At 42.1% G+C, this 19,727-nt stretch overlaps 1 protein-coding gene across 2 annotated transcripts in view; it reads right to left on the reverse strand.

Moving 5' to 3' along the window:
• jag2b (jagged canonical Notch ligand 2b) overlaps nt 1-6,985 on the reverse strand; it is a 35,759-nt gene extending 28,774 nt beyond the window's left edge. For both annotated transcript variants that reach the window (XM_029495821.1, XM_029495820.1), the window contains exons 1-2: nt 6,556-6,985; nt 5,510-5,830 (exon numbers count right to left, since the gene is read on the reverse strand). In XM_029495821.1, the coding sequence (XP_029351681.1) occupies nt 5,510-5,830; nt 6,556-6,624 (390 nt within the window). In that variant the 5' untranslated portion in view covers nt 6,625-6,985. The remainder of the gene's footprint in view (nt 1-5,509; nt 5,831-6,555) is intronic.
• Between the last annotated feature and the right edge of the window lie 12,742 nt (nt 6,986-19,727).

Genomic DNA, 19,727 nt, shown 5'->3' on the forward strand with positions numbered 1-19,727 from the left:
GTCCAAGTCCGCAATGCAAACATTTTATTTAAATCAGAGTCTCATCGACAAATCAGAAACAGTCACCATACAGTGACACCTGATATTCAAACATTCACACAAGCACAACGAGGTCTGTGGCACCTGGTAGAGCCAATCAGAAATCAGCTGTCCGACGCTAAAACTAACAGTGTTTCAGAAAGCCTCAGCTTTAGCTGTTCAAACATTTAGCAAGAGACACGCATCGTATGCAGAACGTAACCTAAAGAGCCAGAGAGCCACTTAGAAACCAGCACAAAAGCACCATGTACTCATTTTTACTGTTGCAGCAAACGGATCTTCTCCAAGAGCTCGCGCCACCAGAGAGAGGGATGCCAACTTCACAGCAAACCCTCTCTGCAACACATAGAGAGACAAAGCTGTGAAACTCTGCACTTACATCATCTTTCACAGAGCAATTGCAGCCTGGAAATACGCAAACAGAGAAAATTAAATAAGATAAGATCGGACATTGTGCTCCACTTCCAGAATGGGGGGAGCTGTTAGAAAATTTCACCGTGGGGAGTTCAGGGCTGAGTGGCTAATTGCATAATCAATACAGAGCTGAGCTGAATCACAGGTGAGACCTACTTTCCACGCTGCAGCCCTGGGACCGGAGGGGGAGGGAGGATGGAGATGGAGGATAATTGTTTACTGGAGGCCTATGTGACCATCTCCTAGCAACAGCTCTGACCAGCTCCATATCAGGTGTGGCTAACCATGGCAGCCTCGGTCGGCCCGAGAGTGCATCCAAAATACAGCTCCTGCTTTAAGGACGGGGAGGGGACGACAGAAACCCTCAGGGATCAGCCTCTGCCTCTCCTCTCCGTATCCGACTGTCCCACTCCTGATTTCTCTGCCGTCTCCTGAAGCTCAGATCTTCTCTCATCAGCATGGAAGATAACCGCACTAAAATAAATTTATTCTGATGTTTTGGGGTTTTTTTTACATTTTGCTTTATGTGACTTGTCCTTTCAAGGCAGATGACTGTCCAGAATTAGTCACCCAATCTCAGTGAGACTTCCTCTTTGATAAAAGGTTTGGAGTAAACACTCCTAACTTACCGTTTAACTGTCAAACAGCAGCCGACTCTTTCGGACGTTGTGATGCATGCGATTTTAATTCCTCCCTCTTGCCCTCCAGTTAATATTTACACAAATATTTGCTGTGTGCAGATTGGTGTCAAAGCCATTATTGGCTTGTGGACAAAGCGTGACGCGTGATGTGATTCATTGTGTAAAAACAGATGTATCAGGGAGGAAGTGAGCAGCACAGTCAGGAAGACGCGATGACTGCTGGCTTTTAGACTCACCTCCAGGTGTGGCAGCTAGAAATACCTCAATCTTCAAATGTCAAACAATATGTTGGTTAGACAAATTCATTTTGAGCTCAGCCACACAGCCCAGTCATGGTTGGTTTCATTCAGATGCTACTTAGGAATCCAGGATCTGTTGTTGTTTCAGTGCGTAAATTAACTAAAGAAAGAACAAACAATGAAAGACTGTCAAAGTGGAAGGTCAGACCTGACCTTTGCTGAATAAGAAAGAAATACTTGATGCAGCTTTTTGTTGACATTGCACTCAAAAAGAAAAGGAGGTGCACGTCAGTACTTGAGAGTAACACAAAATAAAAAAATAATAAAATGTTATCATAGCAACACTTGTGTGCGCTTAATGTGCACGTGGCCAGCGGTGCGAGCCAACGCCATTCAGATAGTTTGAGCTTGTTCCAGGAAAAACAACTTTCAGCAGGTCTGAGCAGATTAGCATGATGTCTAAAGCTTTTGAGATGATCTGTCTTGTGAGAATGACCGCAGGCAAAAGGAGTGTTCGAGATCCAGAACACAAACACTTTATCGACGGAGAGGCTTCATTTTGCAGGGATGTGTTAGAGTTGTTTTCACTGTGTATCAAAAAGATATAACAAGCGACTTCACGCAACCGGTGACTGATGCAGCTCATCCACAGGTCTGGCTAACAGCATGCATCCATTTAGTAGTTGAGTGAAAACGGACGTCTGATAGATATCCAAGCTGAAAGCAGATACAGTTACAGGCCGGCTCGCATCAGACGGACATCCGGCTGATGTAGCTGGAGGCAAAGCAGCGAGAGAGAGAGAGAGAGAGAGAGAGAGAGAGGGAGAGAGAGGGAGAGAGAGAGAGAAAGGCAGAGAAATTCCACCAGCAATTTCATTAGTGATTAAATGGAAGTGAGACGTGTCTCTCTTCTCCTCTCCTGAAGTGCACACACAGCACGAACCAACAAAATGGAAACACAATCAAAATGGGCCAAACGAGATCTTAACTTGGTCAGCTGCCCGTCAGTGTTTGACAAACATAATCTGAATTTCTTTAAGCATCTGGAATAATTTTTTTCCTCCCCATTAAATCGTAACAATAAAGAGAACAAAGTTACTCCCAATAACAAATCTACATCAAATCTACACCTACTTCATAGAGACGTCACCTCGCCGTCTGATTCGGTTCGTTCTCATGAGTCTCAGTTTCATTAGCAGGTAGCCATTTTTTGTAGAACCAAATGCAAACTACTGCCATCAAACAGTAAACAACTGAGGTGGAGAATTTAGCTTTTAATAGTCAAACACTAGGAGTTGGTAGAGACCAAAAATAGAGAAAAAAGGTGAAGCTGCCATGTGACCACTGGATGTGCAACTAAGCCATTAAAATAAAATTCACATGTATTTCTCTCTGCAAAGTTTGGATTACAATATCGATGACAACTTAATAATAGACTAAAAACCCCCGTGAGGAGAGAAAGAGGCAGCAGTGAAGATTTACTGTAAATTCAGAGCCGCAGAGAAAAACAGAGTAGGCCGAGCTCAGAAGTGGCAGCAGCATCAGTAGTCGTGTCTTTACTGGCACGTTGGCAAGTTTAAGCGCGGCAGATTTCCAAAGGAAGGATAAGCATCATGCAATCTGAGTAAAATGAGCCATTAGCGACTGCATCACAATGGTGTGATAACTGGACTCACTGTCTCTTCACAGAAGCAGCAGGCATTCCCAGAAATGCACGGATGGTATTCATCGTTACAGAGCGGCTGTGCTGCCAATTGAAGGCATCCACAAAGGAATGATCATAACTCAGAAGTGCTCTGATGATGCCAGCTATAATTCTGACTATTTGAAGACATTCCAGTAAAATTAAGTCTGAAAAGAGATCTCTCCTTGATGCCCAACCTGACTAGGCTTGTACGCAGTTGCACAGCCAAGATGTCTGCTTCTTCAGAAGTAGACTACTCAGATATGACTGAGCGGCACATTCATCGTGCAGATTTTCCTTCTACTTCCGATGACCTACCAAATGATAAGGGATCCATTTTTCTGAATAATTCCAAGACTTTCATTTTCGTTTTGTTTCAGAGGCTGGGTCGGGGACGACAGAAGAGCCCCGGCCCTCGCTGGCTTTCATGGGGCTTAAAGAGGGCAGTTGGCCAGATGACCCAGCCAATAGCACACTGCATCTTTGTTTCTTCAGCGAGGAAAGTGACAACGCCACGGCCGCTGACCCCGCAGGCTTGTTTGTGACATCTGGCACTGGAATAGTGCACTGTTATCAGCCCGGGCCACTTCACAGCAAGACAACACACCAGAAAGGCCCTCTTCACCTCTGCCTCGAGGTGTCAGTCAGTGCTTGAAATAAGAGACTCCGGCTACTCCAAACAGTCAGTGCTGGTAAATATTAGATGCTGATGTTTTCTGTACATACAACTTAAAAAAATATATATATACACCGGGATCTCCACAGATGATTTATTTGCTCAGGTGACAAACGTTTCCCCAAACCGCCGGCCCACCTGATGGTGGAAACAGCCTGAAGCTCGAAAACGTTAGCAAAGGTGGTTTATAATTGACTTGAAGCAATACACAGCTGCAGGAAACCCTGAAGTCGCTAAGTACAACAAAGACGAATCCTGAATCCAACACAGCGGACTGGAAACACCATCAGTTATCAGGACGGAGCTACTGTGGAAACCTGGCGTCGCCTCATTTCAGCAATTTGGTCTTTATCTTCAAATTTTTCTACCACTCAGGTTCCAATAAAGCAGCTTAGCTTAGATACTCAGTAAACTGTCGCAGAAGACAAAGAAAAAACAGCTCAGGGGAAAAATATCCTAACAGTTCAAAAGAGACTATTTATATTAAAAAAAAAGAAATCCATGTATTAAAATGAAAGCAGTCTGATTCATATTATAGTCCAGGTCCTTCCATCTCACCACAAAACCTGACCAAGAGCTGGATGTCACCAAAACAACAAGAGCATCCATGCGAAAGCGGTGTGTTTAGCATATTTGTCCCGCCTGCACAACTTATTCACGCGCCCTAATCCATCAGATATCACTCATCTGCAGTCCAACAAGCTTAATTGCCCTGGAGGGGCCACCGGGGGCCACCTGGCACCCACAGCAGGAGGAGGAGGAGGAGGGGGAGGACGAGAGGTGTAAAAACCAGCCACCAGCGCCACGCTGCCCCGAGGCGTCGTTCACTTCAGCTCAGCACATCTTTCACACTCGCAGAATAATGTCGCTCATTCATCATTATAATAGAGAATGAATCGGAGCCCCCGTCCAACAACCAGGCTGCGACCGCTAACACAGCACACGTCATTTGTCTCCAATCTGTAGGAGTTCAAAATGAAAACCCCGTTTTCCAGGCCGAATCAACTTTCTGCGCTTTCATAGTATTTTACACGACCATCCAACAGCACTCCTATTTTCATGGACTGCACTGCAAGAAATTTCTTCTCCTGAATCTGCCAATGGCCATATTTGGATGAAGTGAACCTGTTTGGTGTGACCATTTCTACACTCCTACAGTTTTAGACCCCCCCCCATATCAAAGCATTTCCCCCAGTCTAATTACCCTATCATGGCCCTGGCAGGTGCAAGCTGGGCAGATTGGAACAAAGCCAGCCGTCGTATATCAGGGCAACTTTAAAAGATGACCCAGATGACACTGAACCACTGTAGCTGCAACCCGATCCTCGGGAAGCACGCAATCGTTTAGCTGTGATATGTGTCAATTCTCAAAAGGAGAGGATGCTGCTTTAATGAGGTCTGTCTTCTCAGCGAGGGCACCTGAGGCCTTCACCCGAGGGGGGGGGGGCAGTCTGTTTGGATAAAAACTGGTGGAGCCTCTGCAGGTTAAAAGAAGAAATCAGAGTCACCTGCAGTATTTCAAAATGCTTCATCGGTTTTCAGGCCAATTCCAGATTCTCCAATCACATTTAGCTACGTTTCAAAACTGAGGAACTCATTAACCTTATTTTGAAAGGGTTCACTTTTATCCCAATCACAGGTGTTGTAGTGAACCGGATGCATTCATTCATTCATTCATTCATTTATTCATTCTTTCATGTCTGTGTGACAAATCCCAGCCAAAAAGTGAACATTAAACTGCTCCAATTTTAAAGGCAGAGAAGACCAGAGTACAAACACTTGGACTGAAAGAAAGAAAGAAAAAAATCACACTCACCGGCCACGCAAACTGGAAGGGGATCAAGATCTTGCCAGCCTCGTCGATTTTATTGGGATGGCTCTTCGCGCTTTTAAAAGACAACATATTTCCACCGAGAACTTGCGTAGATCCGGATCCAAAGGTGCAGGGCCCGGAGGTGGCCACCTCGGTCTGGTACTCCTTCAGGCACACTCGGAAGTAGGTGTCGCACTCGTCCCGGGGGCAGCGCAGGTCCTGCGGGCTCCGGGAGCCGTCGCAGCACTCCCCGCTCGCCAGCTCGCCGTTTACATTTTCCACGGAGATCAGCTGCAGCTCGAAATAGCCGGTTGACTGGGACACCTGGAAACAAGAGGTTTAAAAAAACAAACAAACAAACAAACAAAAACAAAGAAAACAACTGAATTACAAACAGACACCCCAACCCCCTAAAAAAAAAAAAAAAGAAAAATAAAATCAGTGAAAACTGGCTGCACAGAGAACCAAAGCCGTGCGTAAAGGTGGCCAAGTGGCACAAGTCTCAAGTAAAAAGCGTTACAGAGGAGAACGCAGGCGGGATGGATGTGCCACAAATGTTATTTATTTATTTATTTATTTATTTATGCATCATGAATGAAGCACGTGACCAGCCCACACTTTGAGGGCGAGCAAATTAAGGAGCCATTGAACTGGATCCAATGCAACTTCCAACTTTGGGTTTGGTTCGGGCGTCATTTTTAACCCCCCCCCCCCTCTCCCCTCGGGAGAGAGAAATAATGTGTGTATATGTGGGCTGTTTGGGGGGCTTTTAAAGAAAGGGTTGTAGTCAAAATGGACAGTAATTGCTCACACTTCAAACCTTGTCATGGTAACATGATCACATGCTCCACAACTGACGGCTACGTAATTCAATTATCGATTAATGTGCTGCGAGTCTGCGGAGCCAGAGAGCAAATGGAGCCGCCCACGCCCACCAACTTTTCACTATCATAAGAAAAAAATAAATACAAATAAAATAAAAAAAAAAAAACTGAATTTATTCATGTGGTGCATTTTTTTTTTTAATTTAGAAATATCAGCCTTCTTACCTCCGTCCATAACGTCAACAGCAGGCACACTATTGGGAAGCAATTCCTAATCCTGGTGCGATTCCACATGCCTCCGATTAATTAGAGAGACATAGAGGAGAGAGAGAGAGAGAGAGAGAGAGGGAAGGAGGGAGGAGAGGAGAAGAGGAGGAGGGGGGGGACGATAGGAAAAGACAAACAGCCGCGGAGCCGGCGACTAGTTCCTCCTCTCCTGACATGCAAAAATAAAATAATCACATGCGTCTTTTCTCCGCCGTCCGCGTCCAGATTTCACCGAGGCGTTACATGCGTGTGCGTGCGTGGCGTGGCGTGGCGTGGTGTGTGTGTGTGTGTGTGTGTGTGTGTCAGTGTGTGTGGAGAGATAGAGAGAGAGAGAGAGAGCAGGCGGATTGCAGCGCAGAGACGGTCCATGCACCGGAGGATCCCTCCGTCAAATCTCTCCACACAGCAACTGAGATGTTTCGTAGCCACAGCCTGAGGAGAGGATGTCTGCTTTGATTGGCAGCTACGCAAACCACTTACAAATTGGCCTGCGGGCAGTCTGTGAGCCAACCGGATTAAGGGGCGGACAATAGTATAATAACCCCACCAACCCTCCTCCTCCTCCTCCAAAATATATATATATTTATTCTGTTCTTCATCTCTGGATAAACAGCATTACTTTAATTAGTAATTTGGTGGTTGGAGTTATGAGGAATTATTTTTTTTTTTGGTTGTGGTTTTTTTTTTTTTTTGGATATAAGTAGGATTTGTCAGAAAAAGTCAAATAAAAAAAAAAGGAAAAAGAAATACAACAGCACATCTTTGTGGTTAAAGCGGACTAATTCCTGATAATGTAATCATGCTTTACATGAAATTATCAGGAGACATGGGACACCGACTTTAGGATCCTACCAATGTGTTCTATTTCAATCAATACATTATATTTTTAATTTACATTATTCATCTGTATTTTTTATGGTTAAAACTAGATTTAGTTTGGGCTCATTGTCGATGCTGTGATGACATTTTAGAATAATATGAATGCATTTGAAGTTTGTGTTTATTGATTTGTTTGTTTGTTTGCAGAATTACTGGCTGTTAAAAGTAAAAATAAATAAATAAATAAATAAAATAAAATAAAAAAGTGCCCCCCCCACCATCGAGGCTCCCATTGATCCACCAGCCGAGGCTGTCCGCACTTCACCCGGATCTTTGCAGCAGGTCAGAGCGCCCTCTACCGTCTGTGTCCACCTTAAATCTGAAATGTGTGTCACATTTGGTATAAATGTAAGACTCAATGCAGCATTTTTTTTTTTTTCTTGAGGCTTCCCAGAGAAACACAGTTTGTTGTGTCTGTCTGACACACAACGTGCAGCGTGTCTATATTAAACCGTCGCTCACGTCACTCCAGTCATCTTCATTCTGACATTCTCGTTTTAGTGGAAGTTTACAGAACTGTACTGCAGCTCTTGAAAAGTAATGTCTGCCTACCGCTCAGCTTTCTCTGATCCTTGGATCTAACCTTCGTCCACATCTGCGCCAGAGCTCGATGAGCTATTGAGCCAACATACTTTGACTAAATATTTCTGGACAGAGACCCCATAAATTATGAACACTGGCCAGATCTGGACGTGGGCATTAGCCAGCCCTCACACAACTTCATGGAAATACAGAAGCTGCATTAAAAAGTAAAATCAGGAGCCGAGTAGAAGAAGTATTTGTTTCAAAGTACAGAAACTTTAAGCTTTTGTAAAACGTAAAAAAGTATTTTTCATTTCTATGATAACAGGTTTTGTTTGATAACAGTTAATAAAAAGTGTGCTTTAACATCATCAGAGGAAAAACACGAATTCATCTCACCTCCGGTTGTATTTTGCTCCTGTAAACATCTTTAAACTGAAATAGAAAGTTGGGCAGGAATATATAAGATAATATATAACCGATTTTTTTTCCTTCAGCATCCTGCCGAGGTGTAAGAGAAGTTTAACACGCCAGCAGGAGACACCTCGCTCGCTGCGTGCCAAGAACAACAAGAGAGAGACGCTGCCAATCAAAGTGTGTTTGACAGCAGCAGCTCCCCTCAGCCCCCCCAGCCTGTCTTCATGTCTCTGTCTCCTTCCCATCAGGCGACTGCCAGCCCGTCAGATAGGCCCTGAAGGAGGCGGCCGATAGCCTGAGCCGCTGCAACTGCTTCGGCTGGAACATTTCACACGCTGTCATGAGTACATGTGAGTGCCCTAAGTTGGATCGCACCTTGTAAAGGGCCTCAGGTGGTGAAGGAACAATGTGTAAGAGTATATATATATTATGTGTGTCTGTGTGTGTGTGTTTGTGGGTCAGACACGAGTTTTGGGCCACTCTAGCATGGTGCCTCCAGGAACAGTAATGTTGGTCAGTCGGTCAGTCCACCACTTTGGCCCTGGCTGAGATGTCTTCAAACCTTTTGTAAAGGATTGGCATTAAATCTTGTACACACATTCATGGTGTCCAGAGGATGAACCTCACCGCATCAAAATGTTTCTGAAAAGGCATTTATCAGACCTTTTTCTGTATTTCTAGCTTTTCTAATGCGTTTCCCTTCAGCGCCAGCTGTGCGTTGTATTTAGTGCTAATTAGTTAGCGACACAGAAATGCTAAAACGGCCGATCCGGTCCGTCTTGGTCCGCCTGATAGTAAAAATCTGTTTTTGTGTTGACTCTTTTATTTTATTTTTCCTCTGTGTTTTCACGTTGAGGTGAAAACACGTTGAGGCACAACAAGCATTTAGACCGTAATGGTTCTCTAATAAGAGCCTCTCCATTGAAACAACGGATAATGACATTTGTTAAGCTTCTCTAAGCCTGAGTGTTCCACCGGGGGAACCTGGGTACATTTTTCTTTCTATATGAGAAATTAATCATCCTAAACCCGAAAATGTATGCAGCTACAGCAAACGCTGGCAAATTAAAATGTATTTTTTGGACAGTCTTGTGAAGCTCTGCCTTTTCACATTAGCCACGGACGATATCTAACGTGCCATGAAAGACTGATGCTAATCTGATATCTCTTGGATATACCGTGGACCGAAGGCCCTCGGGTGGTGTGTGCCTACCTTGTCTTCCTGTTTGCATACGCCACATGCATGTGTGTGTGAGGCGCAGAGAGAGGAGTGTGTGTGCAGGAGGAGAGGGGATTATGAGCGGGAGCGCTGTGGGGGTTTGCAAGCCTCCAGGGGGGAGGTGAAGTGGATTTCTTCTCTCATCCATTTTTCATGGCTTTTCTCCTTTCAGATCTCCAGGCTCTGTACATACGGCTGACGGGTCCACTCGCTTTTATCTTCAAGCATCTTTCGGCCGACTCAGCGTGTGTGTGTGTGTGTGTTTGGTGGTGATGGTGGTGTAGGGGGGGTTGATGGTGACGGCGCGGGTCACGGTTGAGACATACTGTTTTTCATGAAGCTATAATGACTGATCTCGCTGCACTGGATAGCAAGATGACGCTCATTTGCTGATGTCTTCTGGGTTTTAACTGATGGTTGAACTACAGCACACTGAATTCTGAATATGGAGGTGGATAAATGTGAAGCAATATTATCGAGGGGTGTCGTTGTGGACTGCGTATAAACAGTACTGTTAAATAGCAGTTTATTTCCTGGGTGGATTCATTCAAGCACACACGAATAATTAATGACCTCAATCGACGACCTCTTGGGCTGAACATCAGTGACCTGGTCAGGAGTTTCTTGCAAAGGAAGTCATTAAACTTCCACAAAAACGATCAGTGACGCTTTACCCTTTTTTAGATGCATCCAGACGAAGGTGAACAACTTTGAAAATGTCCTCCAGTTGTGCAAATGGCAAGTATTTACCTTTTCTTTTAAGACTATTGTAGAATTGCTCCTACAATATTTAGATTTCAAAATGTGGCCCCAACAATCTATTTATTTATTTATTTATTTATCACTGAGAGTGAAATTGTTGGCAAGAATTGACTTGGGGATCTTTTTTTTTTTTTTTTTGTCTTTTACAGTTTTAACAAATCAAGATATTGGGCATTAGCAATCAGCTTCTAATTCTCCCTATTTATATAAAAGATGTGTGTTTAGAATAGAAAAGCTCTGAAAAAAAAAAGTTAAACTGAGGAAAAAGGAACAGGGAAACTGGCGAAGGAATGAAGCTTTTCCAGCACATTGGCTGATAAAAACTGTAACTGTGTGGCAGTCCTGAGAAGCCGGTGAGTCCAGTCCAAAAAAAAAAAAAAATCAACTACATTATTATCCTCAGTGATGTTGTTGTTGGCTGGTGACCAAACAGAAACAGCAGAACAACAGTAAAGTTACAGGTAATATAAATAAATATAAAATATATAAAATATAAATAAATACTAATTTTCCATCACTTGCGGTCAAATGTCAGAAAACAGCAAAGGATGTGACAAATTTTTCTTTTTTTTTTTTTGTGATTTGATGCTGTGTCACTGGCCGTCACCATGGAAACCGCGCCTCTTTATAGCTCTGAATTAGCACGGTAGCTGGGTGGCAAATTTTTTTTAGGCAGAAAGCCATTTTTCGTTTTTGTTAAAAGTGCCATGAAACTTCCAGAAAGTAGTTTAAGAGGGAGATGAATGTTGATCCGGCTCTGCAGCTCTGTGATGATCCAGGAGTAACCGTTGGTGCTTTCATGGGAGGTCGTTTATCCGAGGCTCCACTTGAACTGCAAACTGCGAATTTAAGTAATGTTTGAAATACTTTTTTAATGCAAAGTAATGTTACTGCGCTTTCTCTCATATTGAAGTCTGTGATGGTGAACTTCCGTGTCATCCGTGTTGGTGCTGAAACTTTCAGGGCAAAAGAAAAAAAAAAAAAGAAAAAGAGCGAAAGAAAGTGAAAATGACAAGGAAGGAGTGAAAAGGAAAGACTTTGAATCGAATCAGACAGAAAAAAAAAACAAAACTGTTTCCTGTTTTGTTACGGGGTTGATTGTGGGATGTCAACATCTCTAAGTGGGCTGAGATTTGGAAAAGGTTAGAGATCACAGCTCTCGACCATCTGAGGACTGAGCACAACAACTTCCCGTACACGGAAACACGAGCTCACGAGTTCCCTTTGAAGACATTTTTGACATAGCTAAGTGACGATTTAACCTTCCTTCTACAAATAAACTGGATCAAACTGTGGTTTACCAAAACCAAACACCAGAAATGCCAACTTCATCCAGATTTTTTGGTGCCTCTCTGTCTTTAGTTTTCCCGTCACTTCTCTATCGGGAGCGTGGAAAAGGTTTCTCCTGCTGCGATAAGATGAGACAGGCGGTCACTGATGGCACCAAAGCGTACCTCGCTCACACCCTCATGTTCTGCTCTGCTGATGGTGCTGGGCTCAGATTTCGTACTGTACATGCCAGTGTGTGTCTGTGTGTGTGTCTGTGTGTGACATGTTGCTGTTCAGGGGAGAGTTATAGTGACAGGCCTTTCTAAACTATCTGAAAATGCATTGTGTGGTTTCAGTTACACAAACAGGGAAGCAACCCCACAAACCCACACACACGCACACACACATCCTTGACAATGAACGGTTTACAATGGAAAACTACGGTTACAATGTTAACCAGTTGGACGGGTTAATGAGACACGCTGCTTTTCTTGTTCATACTTTGTGACTGTCGGTCCCTGCTTAACCTTTTAGGATCAGGACACATTTTGTGTTGTGTATTTGCTCTGATAGCAACACTCGGATCGCCTCTAACAAGCTCTTTGAACCTAAATGCTCTTTTGTTTTGCTTCTGTAGCAGATGAGATACGATGAAAGACGGCATGTTGTTTAGACTCATCCACGTTTGGATCCATGCAGGATCTCACGGCTGATAAGAACTCACAAGGTTGAAGAAATACAGCAGCAAAAGCTTTATGACCAGCTCGATATTATCCCTTCAAAGCAGAAACAGGTTTTCTGTTTATCAGTCTGAGGACCCCCCCCCCACCCCAACGCCACGTTAATCCAAAGTCATGACCTCACGGTTGAGAAATTCAGGCCAGAGTAGCCCAACATCTTGCAGTGATTTCGGTAAAGATGAGACTCGATGTGTCACTTGAACTGAGTTGTGTTTGCCGTTTGCTCCTGACCTCGAGGTCAGTCACGTTTGAGACCACCAATCCAAGTATCCCAGCTGGTACTGGATGGACTGCCACTGAATTTCAGACATTCGTGGTGCCCAGGGGATGAATCCTTGGAGGCATTTTTGACCTTTTCTCTTGTGTCGTCTACATTTGTAAAGAATAAAACAAGGAGCCTGACGAAAGCGTAAAAACACACGTTCTTCCCATATGTTTGGAGTCTATTTGCATACAGATGGAGAGTGTGTTGGAATCACACTGGCCCTCTCACTGCAGAGGTGGATCTTGTCTTTCCTTCAAAGGGCAGGTTTTAGCTCCCACCTGTGAATGGACTGCATTCAGAGAAAGAGGGATGGTAATCCATCTGCTGCGGTGACACACACACACATCCAGATGGTCTTTGGAGAACAGAGACATCCCATGTGTCCAGTTACAACATGAAAGCAGCAGGGACGCAATTTAAGCAGCCGTCCATCCGCCCGTTCCCAACGCCTTGCATAAGACGCCTGGGCGGTGGCGAAGGGAGCGTTTATTTACTGAACTGGTGGCTCACACACACAATCTGGAATAAATTTGAACAGGAGCAAATGAACTTCCCACTACAAGCACCTCGATCTTCTCTCCAGCTTTGGAAATGTCATTCTGTCGGTGTCACTTCGGCAGTTTGGCTTAGAATGAAATCTAACAGACTGATGGTCCAGAGTTTTGGTACAAAAATGCAAACTCTACATATCTTTACATGCTAACGTTGAAGCTGCTGCAATAAAGTTTTTTTTTTTTTCTTTGTGAACTTTAATTGGAAAAGTGAATTATGACCAAACTCAACCACACTTAGTCCTAAACCTGCTCCCATCAGCAACTTGTGATTGAACACACACAGGCAGCATTTAACAGCTAAAGAGTCAAATGTCTACCGCGGAGCTGGAGGAAAACATTCAAAGCTTGGGCATGTTAGCCCAAGGAGGAAAAACTCCTCATGCGAAATCGAGCCAACTTTGGGGATGTACAGTCGAGCTGTCCTCGCAGAGCGCCAGGAAGTCACGTCCGAGCTCGTCTCCGTGTCAGCAGATTTAGGCTGTTCCTCAGGTTCACTTTCCAGATTCTTTGCCAAATCTTCTACTGCCATTTGAAACCGACATTTAAAGTGACTTCTTTGTGAGCTTGATTAATCCTGCCATTTTGTCCATATCCAAAAAATGTGCCTGTCTTCTATGGAAGCCTTTTATCCACTGCTTTAGCTGTAATCTGTCTAAAAACCCAGAAGTTTGGGTTTCTCTTTGTCTCTTGGCTCATCTTGACATTTTGTGCCCAACTAATGAGAGGAAGTAAAAATAGAAGTTATCTATTCAACAGATTTCTGGTATGTAATAAATCTTTAACGAGTCTGAAATGTGCCTCATACGTATTATATACATCAAATTTGTTAATATAATTAACACTGACTTCATTGTTATTATGTAGATTCAGAGTGTAAATCTCAAAAACAAGCCAAAGGTTCTTGTTTAAAATCCACCCAGCAACAACAGAAGGACGTAGAAGCCGGAGGAGGACACAGAGGTGGAGCTGGAACATTTCTCTTTCAGGCTTCATGTTATCAAGGTCAAAAGCTCCAGAGTAAAATGAAACATAGAGGTGATGTGTGTGAGCAGTGCAGTTCGTGCACGGCGTGATACTGAAGCATGAGGGAGCGTGACCGTGACCTGTTGCCATTTTGTTCCCAAGCAACGTGCTTTTACGGAGTGCTGCTGGCATTTGAAAAAAAATAAAAAACAAAATAGACGAAGAAGCAAGGATTCAAAGCAAAAGCGGAAAAAGACAAAGAGCCGTGCTGATACAGGACAAAAAATCATTTTTAAAAATGATAATAAATGTTTTTCCTGCTCCCCCACACAGTCACACATCTTCTGAATCACTCAGATAAAATCTTCTCCTCAGGCCAACAGCTGTTTTTTTTTTTATTTTTTTTTATTTTGCCGATGACCAAATGCGAGAAGTCTGATTTCACTGCTGGGAGACTTAATCAAGATGCCCATCTGGATCGGACTGAGGCTCATCTCCACTGAGGGATCCCGCAGAAATGTGCCGTCCCATTTCCTGATCTTCATCTAGTCTGGTCTGATGAGGATGCGTTGGCTCCGGAGAGGTGACGACAGATTTATCTACGCAGCAGATTTCGAGTCAAATCACAAAAAAACTTGCTGATTTTCTTCTCTCTTTGGATTTTCCTATTCAGGTAAAGGAAACTGTAGCATATCACTTCAAGCCTCAGCAGTCAGCTTTCATAAACAAAAACATGTAGAAATATTCACCAGTTACTGTTGATGATGTTTCTACATGTCAGTGCGCTTTTAATGCTTATAAATAATAAATAGGAGGAATTTAGGTACCAAGTGTTGCTAAATATACATACAACTGTTAATAAAAGGAGTGTGTACACCCCCGCCAGAAGATTTAATGGTTTAAAACACTCCTAATAGTTTTTAAATTTAGAAACTAATGAGCCATTTGTGAAACTGTAGAGCATTACAGAACAACAAGGAAGTTTCAAACACCTTCTGTGATAAAAGCTCTAAAAGCAGAAATCCAACTCCGGGGCTCCTTGGTGTGAACAAGTTTGGGAACCAACTGCAGCAAGAATCAGTTAAAAATGTTGAAAATGAGTCTTTTTCATATTCACAGAAAAAATGTAAAACATCTCACACTGAGCAAGTCAAGTCGTGATCTTACTCCCGGTTGGAATTTCATAATGCTGAGGAATGTCACATCTTCAGTACTTCCGCTTGTTTTTTTCATATATTTCCTCAAAGACAACCTACATTATTATTATTATTATTTATTTATTTACTTATTTTTTGACAGCTCACCTGTAAATTGTCACTGCCGGAGGACAATAATGCAAAAGAAAAGACATTAATAGCGCAGCCTCGCTCAGGGCTGTGATAATAACTGCACCCGAGAGAAGAGAAAATATATTTAGTTTGGCATTGAACCCATTTTATTTCAACTTAATGCAGTTTAATCCAAGACAGTTAGTGCACATGCAAAGTACCATGGTTAAATATATATACTGTATGTATGTACCAAGTCTCATGTTTTAAAAGTCAGATATTTCAACAATTAGGTAATAAATTAACAAAACCCAAACATTACTGAAAACACTGCCCACAACTATACACTTTTAATAAAGCTCAAATACATGATAAATTCAGAAAACTGCAATGATCTGTGTTTGTACTTTTTCCCCAGAAAATCTTTTTTACATTTTTTTTTTTTTTAAACACAAATTCAGTGTAAGACACCCCAAGAAATAAAAAAAATAATAAATAAAGAAGATCACAATGGGACAAATTTCTTTACGTCTTTTCCGTGAGAAAATTCTAAATAATTTTTCACTTAAAGGTATTATGTGTAGGATTTTCACTAGTTATTACACCACCTAATAGAATTACATATGGTACGCTTTAAAAACCGTCGAAACTGCTTTGTTGCAGAAAATCAGATTAGCTTCTCCCTGTTGCTTCTAAGTATTCAGCTATTTGTAGTTTTTTTTAATAATTCATGAGCAAATCAAGTTAAAGCATTAAATATTTCATGAAACAAATAAATATTGAGTAGATCACCAGCAATACGTTGTCTTCAGTTCAGGAATACTACACATAGCACCTTTAAAGACCTACGTTTTCCATTTTCATGACAAACTGCAGCTCAACTCGTGATCACTGATGAAATTAAGAAATTGTGCACAAACCATTGACAAAAGAAAATAAACAAAAAAAGAAAAACAAAAAACTGTCACAGTTGAAGAAGCAACTACAGCATAGCAGTGAGGACGAGGAGGAGGAGGAGGAGTGGGGGGGCTTACATCTATAAAAAATATGGTTGTGATGGATTAAGTTTTCTGTCACCAAGAACCACTGAGTGTTGACATTTCTGACATGTGGCTGAGAATTTGATATGTCAATGCCTTCAGCAAGCAAGAAAACAGATGCAAAATATCACACCGTCGTGTGCCTGAGCGATGGAGGTAGAAACGTCCGATGCTGGGCTAACGGTTAATATCCAGCATCGGCAGGAATGAATTATGCAACCATTTATTTACCTCACGTTTATCTCGCTGTGTATTCCACAGAAGGAGCGTATGGCTTAGCAGTGGCGCAGTCTGCAACTTCACTCTAAACTGTCAAAAGTGCTTTGGCTTTCGTCTCGGAGGGGGAAAGCTCGGCCTGCTGAGGAGGAAAACTTCAGAGAAGTGGTTCGACATTTTGGGAAATTTAGAGTTAGACAGGAGGATCGCCACCACTCTGTTGTCTCTGCGACCGTTTAGCTTCGCATACACACTGTGAAAAGAGTGGAAACACTTATTCACAGCTAACGTGTTTATAATACATCACATCTGTTTAATCCTTAAAAGTACAGAGATGTTTGTTTCCTGTACAAACATGAGTGGTAGCAATCTAATCATCTAACTCCACTCAGAACCGACGTTTACGCAGCTCCCGTTAGACTAAATCCAACACCACCAGAGTGCAAAGTTTGCCTTTCGACTCATGTTTCATTATTTCGTGAAGAAAAACATAGAAATGTTTGAACTGAATAAGATACAGACGCAGCCAGCCACTTTTAAACAGCTTATAAAACTCATAAAAAAATGCTAAAGTACAAAATCGGCTGAAGGTCTGATAAAGTAGATCACCTTGTGAAGCTGGACTCCACGCGCTGAGCAAAAATAAAATACAGGCCTACGATTCATTTTCGCTTCCATCACATATTCATCCGCCCAGATGAAGAACCCGGCTGAACCAGCTGAACCTGAAGCGCTGCCACACTGGTTGTGTTGCAACACTCCAGATTCAGTCACTGCTGCTTCCAGGCTTTCAATCATGAATGCTACTGTGCATCTTTTGTAACGTTCACTAAATGCACTCGGGTTTCTGGTCGTAGCGGGAGGGAAGCTGTGGAGAAACACGCAGCCAACATAAACCTGAACGCAGCCCTCCACACCTGACAGGCACATCAAGTTACAGACTGGCCTTCAAAGTTAAAATGGCTTTTGTTTGTCACATTTTAGGTCGAGCCAAATCAGATGAAGATGGCCTCATAACATCAAATATCCATATTTTTCTTCTCCAACTTTTCACTGATTATGGCTAACCACTGGGGAAAAAAAACAACAACAACAAAAAAATAACTGTGAAACAAATAATACAGTCCATCGTTTTCACGATTGGTTCATCTCATACCAGACGAGAACTGAATGATGGAAAACTGTGAGCACCATTGGAAATCTTTCAGTGAGGTTTTCCATGAAACTACCGAGATCCAGGTGGACCTTGTTCACCTGAAGACTAAAGAAAAGATTGTCACGTGGAAGAAGGTGGATGAACTAAACAAACAGAAGAGGTTCAACGAGGATAAGGTGCCAAATAAATGAGTTTCTAAGAGCTACAAAAAAATATCAAAAGATATTATAGTGGCTGGTTATCATGACGTAGTGTGCCGTTTAAGAAGAGTGTTGTATGACAGCTCTGCTTCATGATTTTCCAAAGGTGCCTTCCACATTTTTCCAAAGCGTCCGGACATTAAGCCCATTAAAGTGGATACATCCCGTAGTTTGAATGTAACTCTACCGACAACACGAGCAGAATCCAAAGCAGTGTTGTTACCGATCAGGTCTGGGCATCTCGCTACTCCTGAGAGAACGTGAATCCATTTCACATTTCCAAAGATATTTTGATTTCCAAAATAAGTAATAAAAACAGTTCAAGCAGTGACAAGAAGCTAAACAATCCTACATCGGGAAATGATCCTCAGTAATTGGGCGCAGGGTGAGATGAATATGGCTTCAGGGTCATGTGCATATTTTCCTACATGGTTTGGGTAGAAATTGCTCCTGAAAAATTTGACTCAGTGTGTGAAACCAAACATATTTAGTTTGGTCTGCTGAAATTCTTTTGACTTTGTTTATTTGTGCAGATGAGAATGATAAATTCTGAGCTCAGATGGTACCAGATGTGGGAAAATGATGATCAGGCTCAAGAGACCAGCTGTGAGACTCCGTTGGGACAAAGACATCCACAAAAACAAACAAACAAACAAATGAGGGAAAATTGATTGTCAGCTGTTTCTCAGGGTCAAAAATCAGAAAGGAACAAATGAATCCTAGACTGATTCTAATATTAATCTCAAGTGTTTCACAGTTTTCACACCAGAGAATATAATCAGGTAATCTGGGTGAAGACATTTGTTTTTGTTTAATAAGACATATTCAGGTTTAATTTAATTTAATTTCACCATTGCACTTAAAATTATGACTAATAATAATCAAATATCATTAGCACACATTATTTAGGATAGTCCTCAACAACTTCATTTAAAATCCCTTGCAGCATAGTTCTCCGTTTTTACTATCTAACTATAGCAACACATAAATGAGAGGATTTCTTTTTTTCTGTGAGCTCCAGGTTTTGCTTCAGTACTTGCATACGTCTAACAAAGCAAAAAGGAGGGAGAAAGATTTTTTTCTTATCACATATCAAATGATAAAAGTACCAGCCCTTTTTTTTTTATGAAGAAAAATACTAATATGTAGTTTAATAAGAAGAGTAAGAACTTCATTGCCTGGAAGTCGCAAGTCATTTTTGAAATATAATACTGTTATAACATGCTGGTCATCGTCACATTCTGAGATTTTTCCCTGAATATGACCAAAAGTTTGATGATTTGGACCTGAGATTTTGGCAAACTGCTGTTGAGATTAACTTTGTGTATTACACTGGACCTCCCGGATGAATTATGATTAAAGGCAGTCTGTTAAACCTGCATTGTGTTTAAAGTATAACCCAAATATCCGAGGGATAACATTAACTCCCTAGAAATTACAGAGTTGTGAGGAAAATGAATTTAAAAATGGAAAAAGAATAAACAAGTGGAGGACTGAACTGTATTCCCACATTGTTTCAGCGCCGACAGACATAAAAAAAAAAAAAAAAAAGGGAAAAATCTGCCCCCCAAAAAAACAAAAACTAATTTCCATGTCATTTTCAGTTGTTCACTGATAATATTGAGCTATAATGTCCCGTTCAGAAAACAAACTGTGAAGC

Source organism: Echeneis naucrates, chromosome 24 (genome assembly GCF_900963305.1).
Source record: "Echeneis naucrates chromosome 24, fEcheNa1.1, whole genome shotgun sequence".
Classification (NCBI taxonomy): domain Eukaryota; kingdom Metazoa; phylum Chordata; class Actinopteri; order Carangiformes; family Echeneidae; genus Echeneis; species Echeneis naucrates.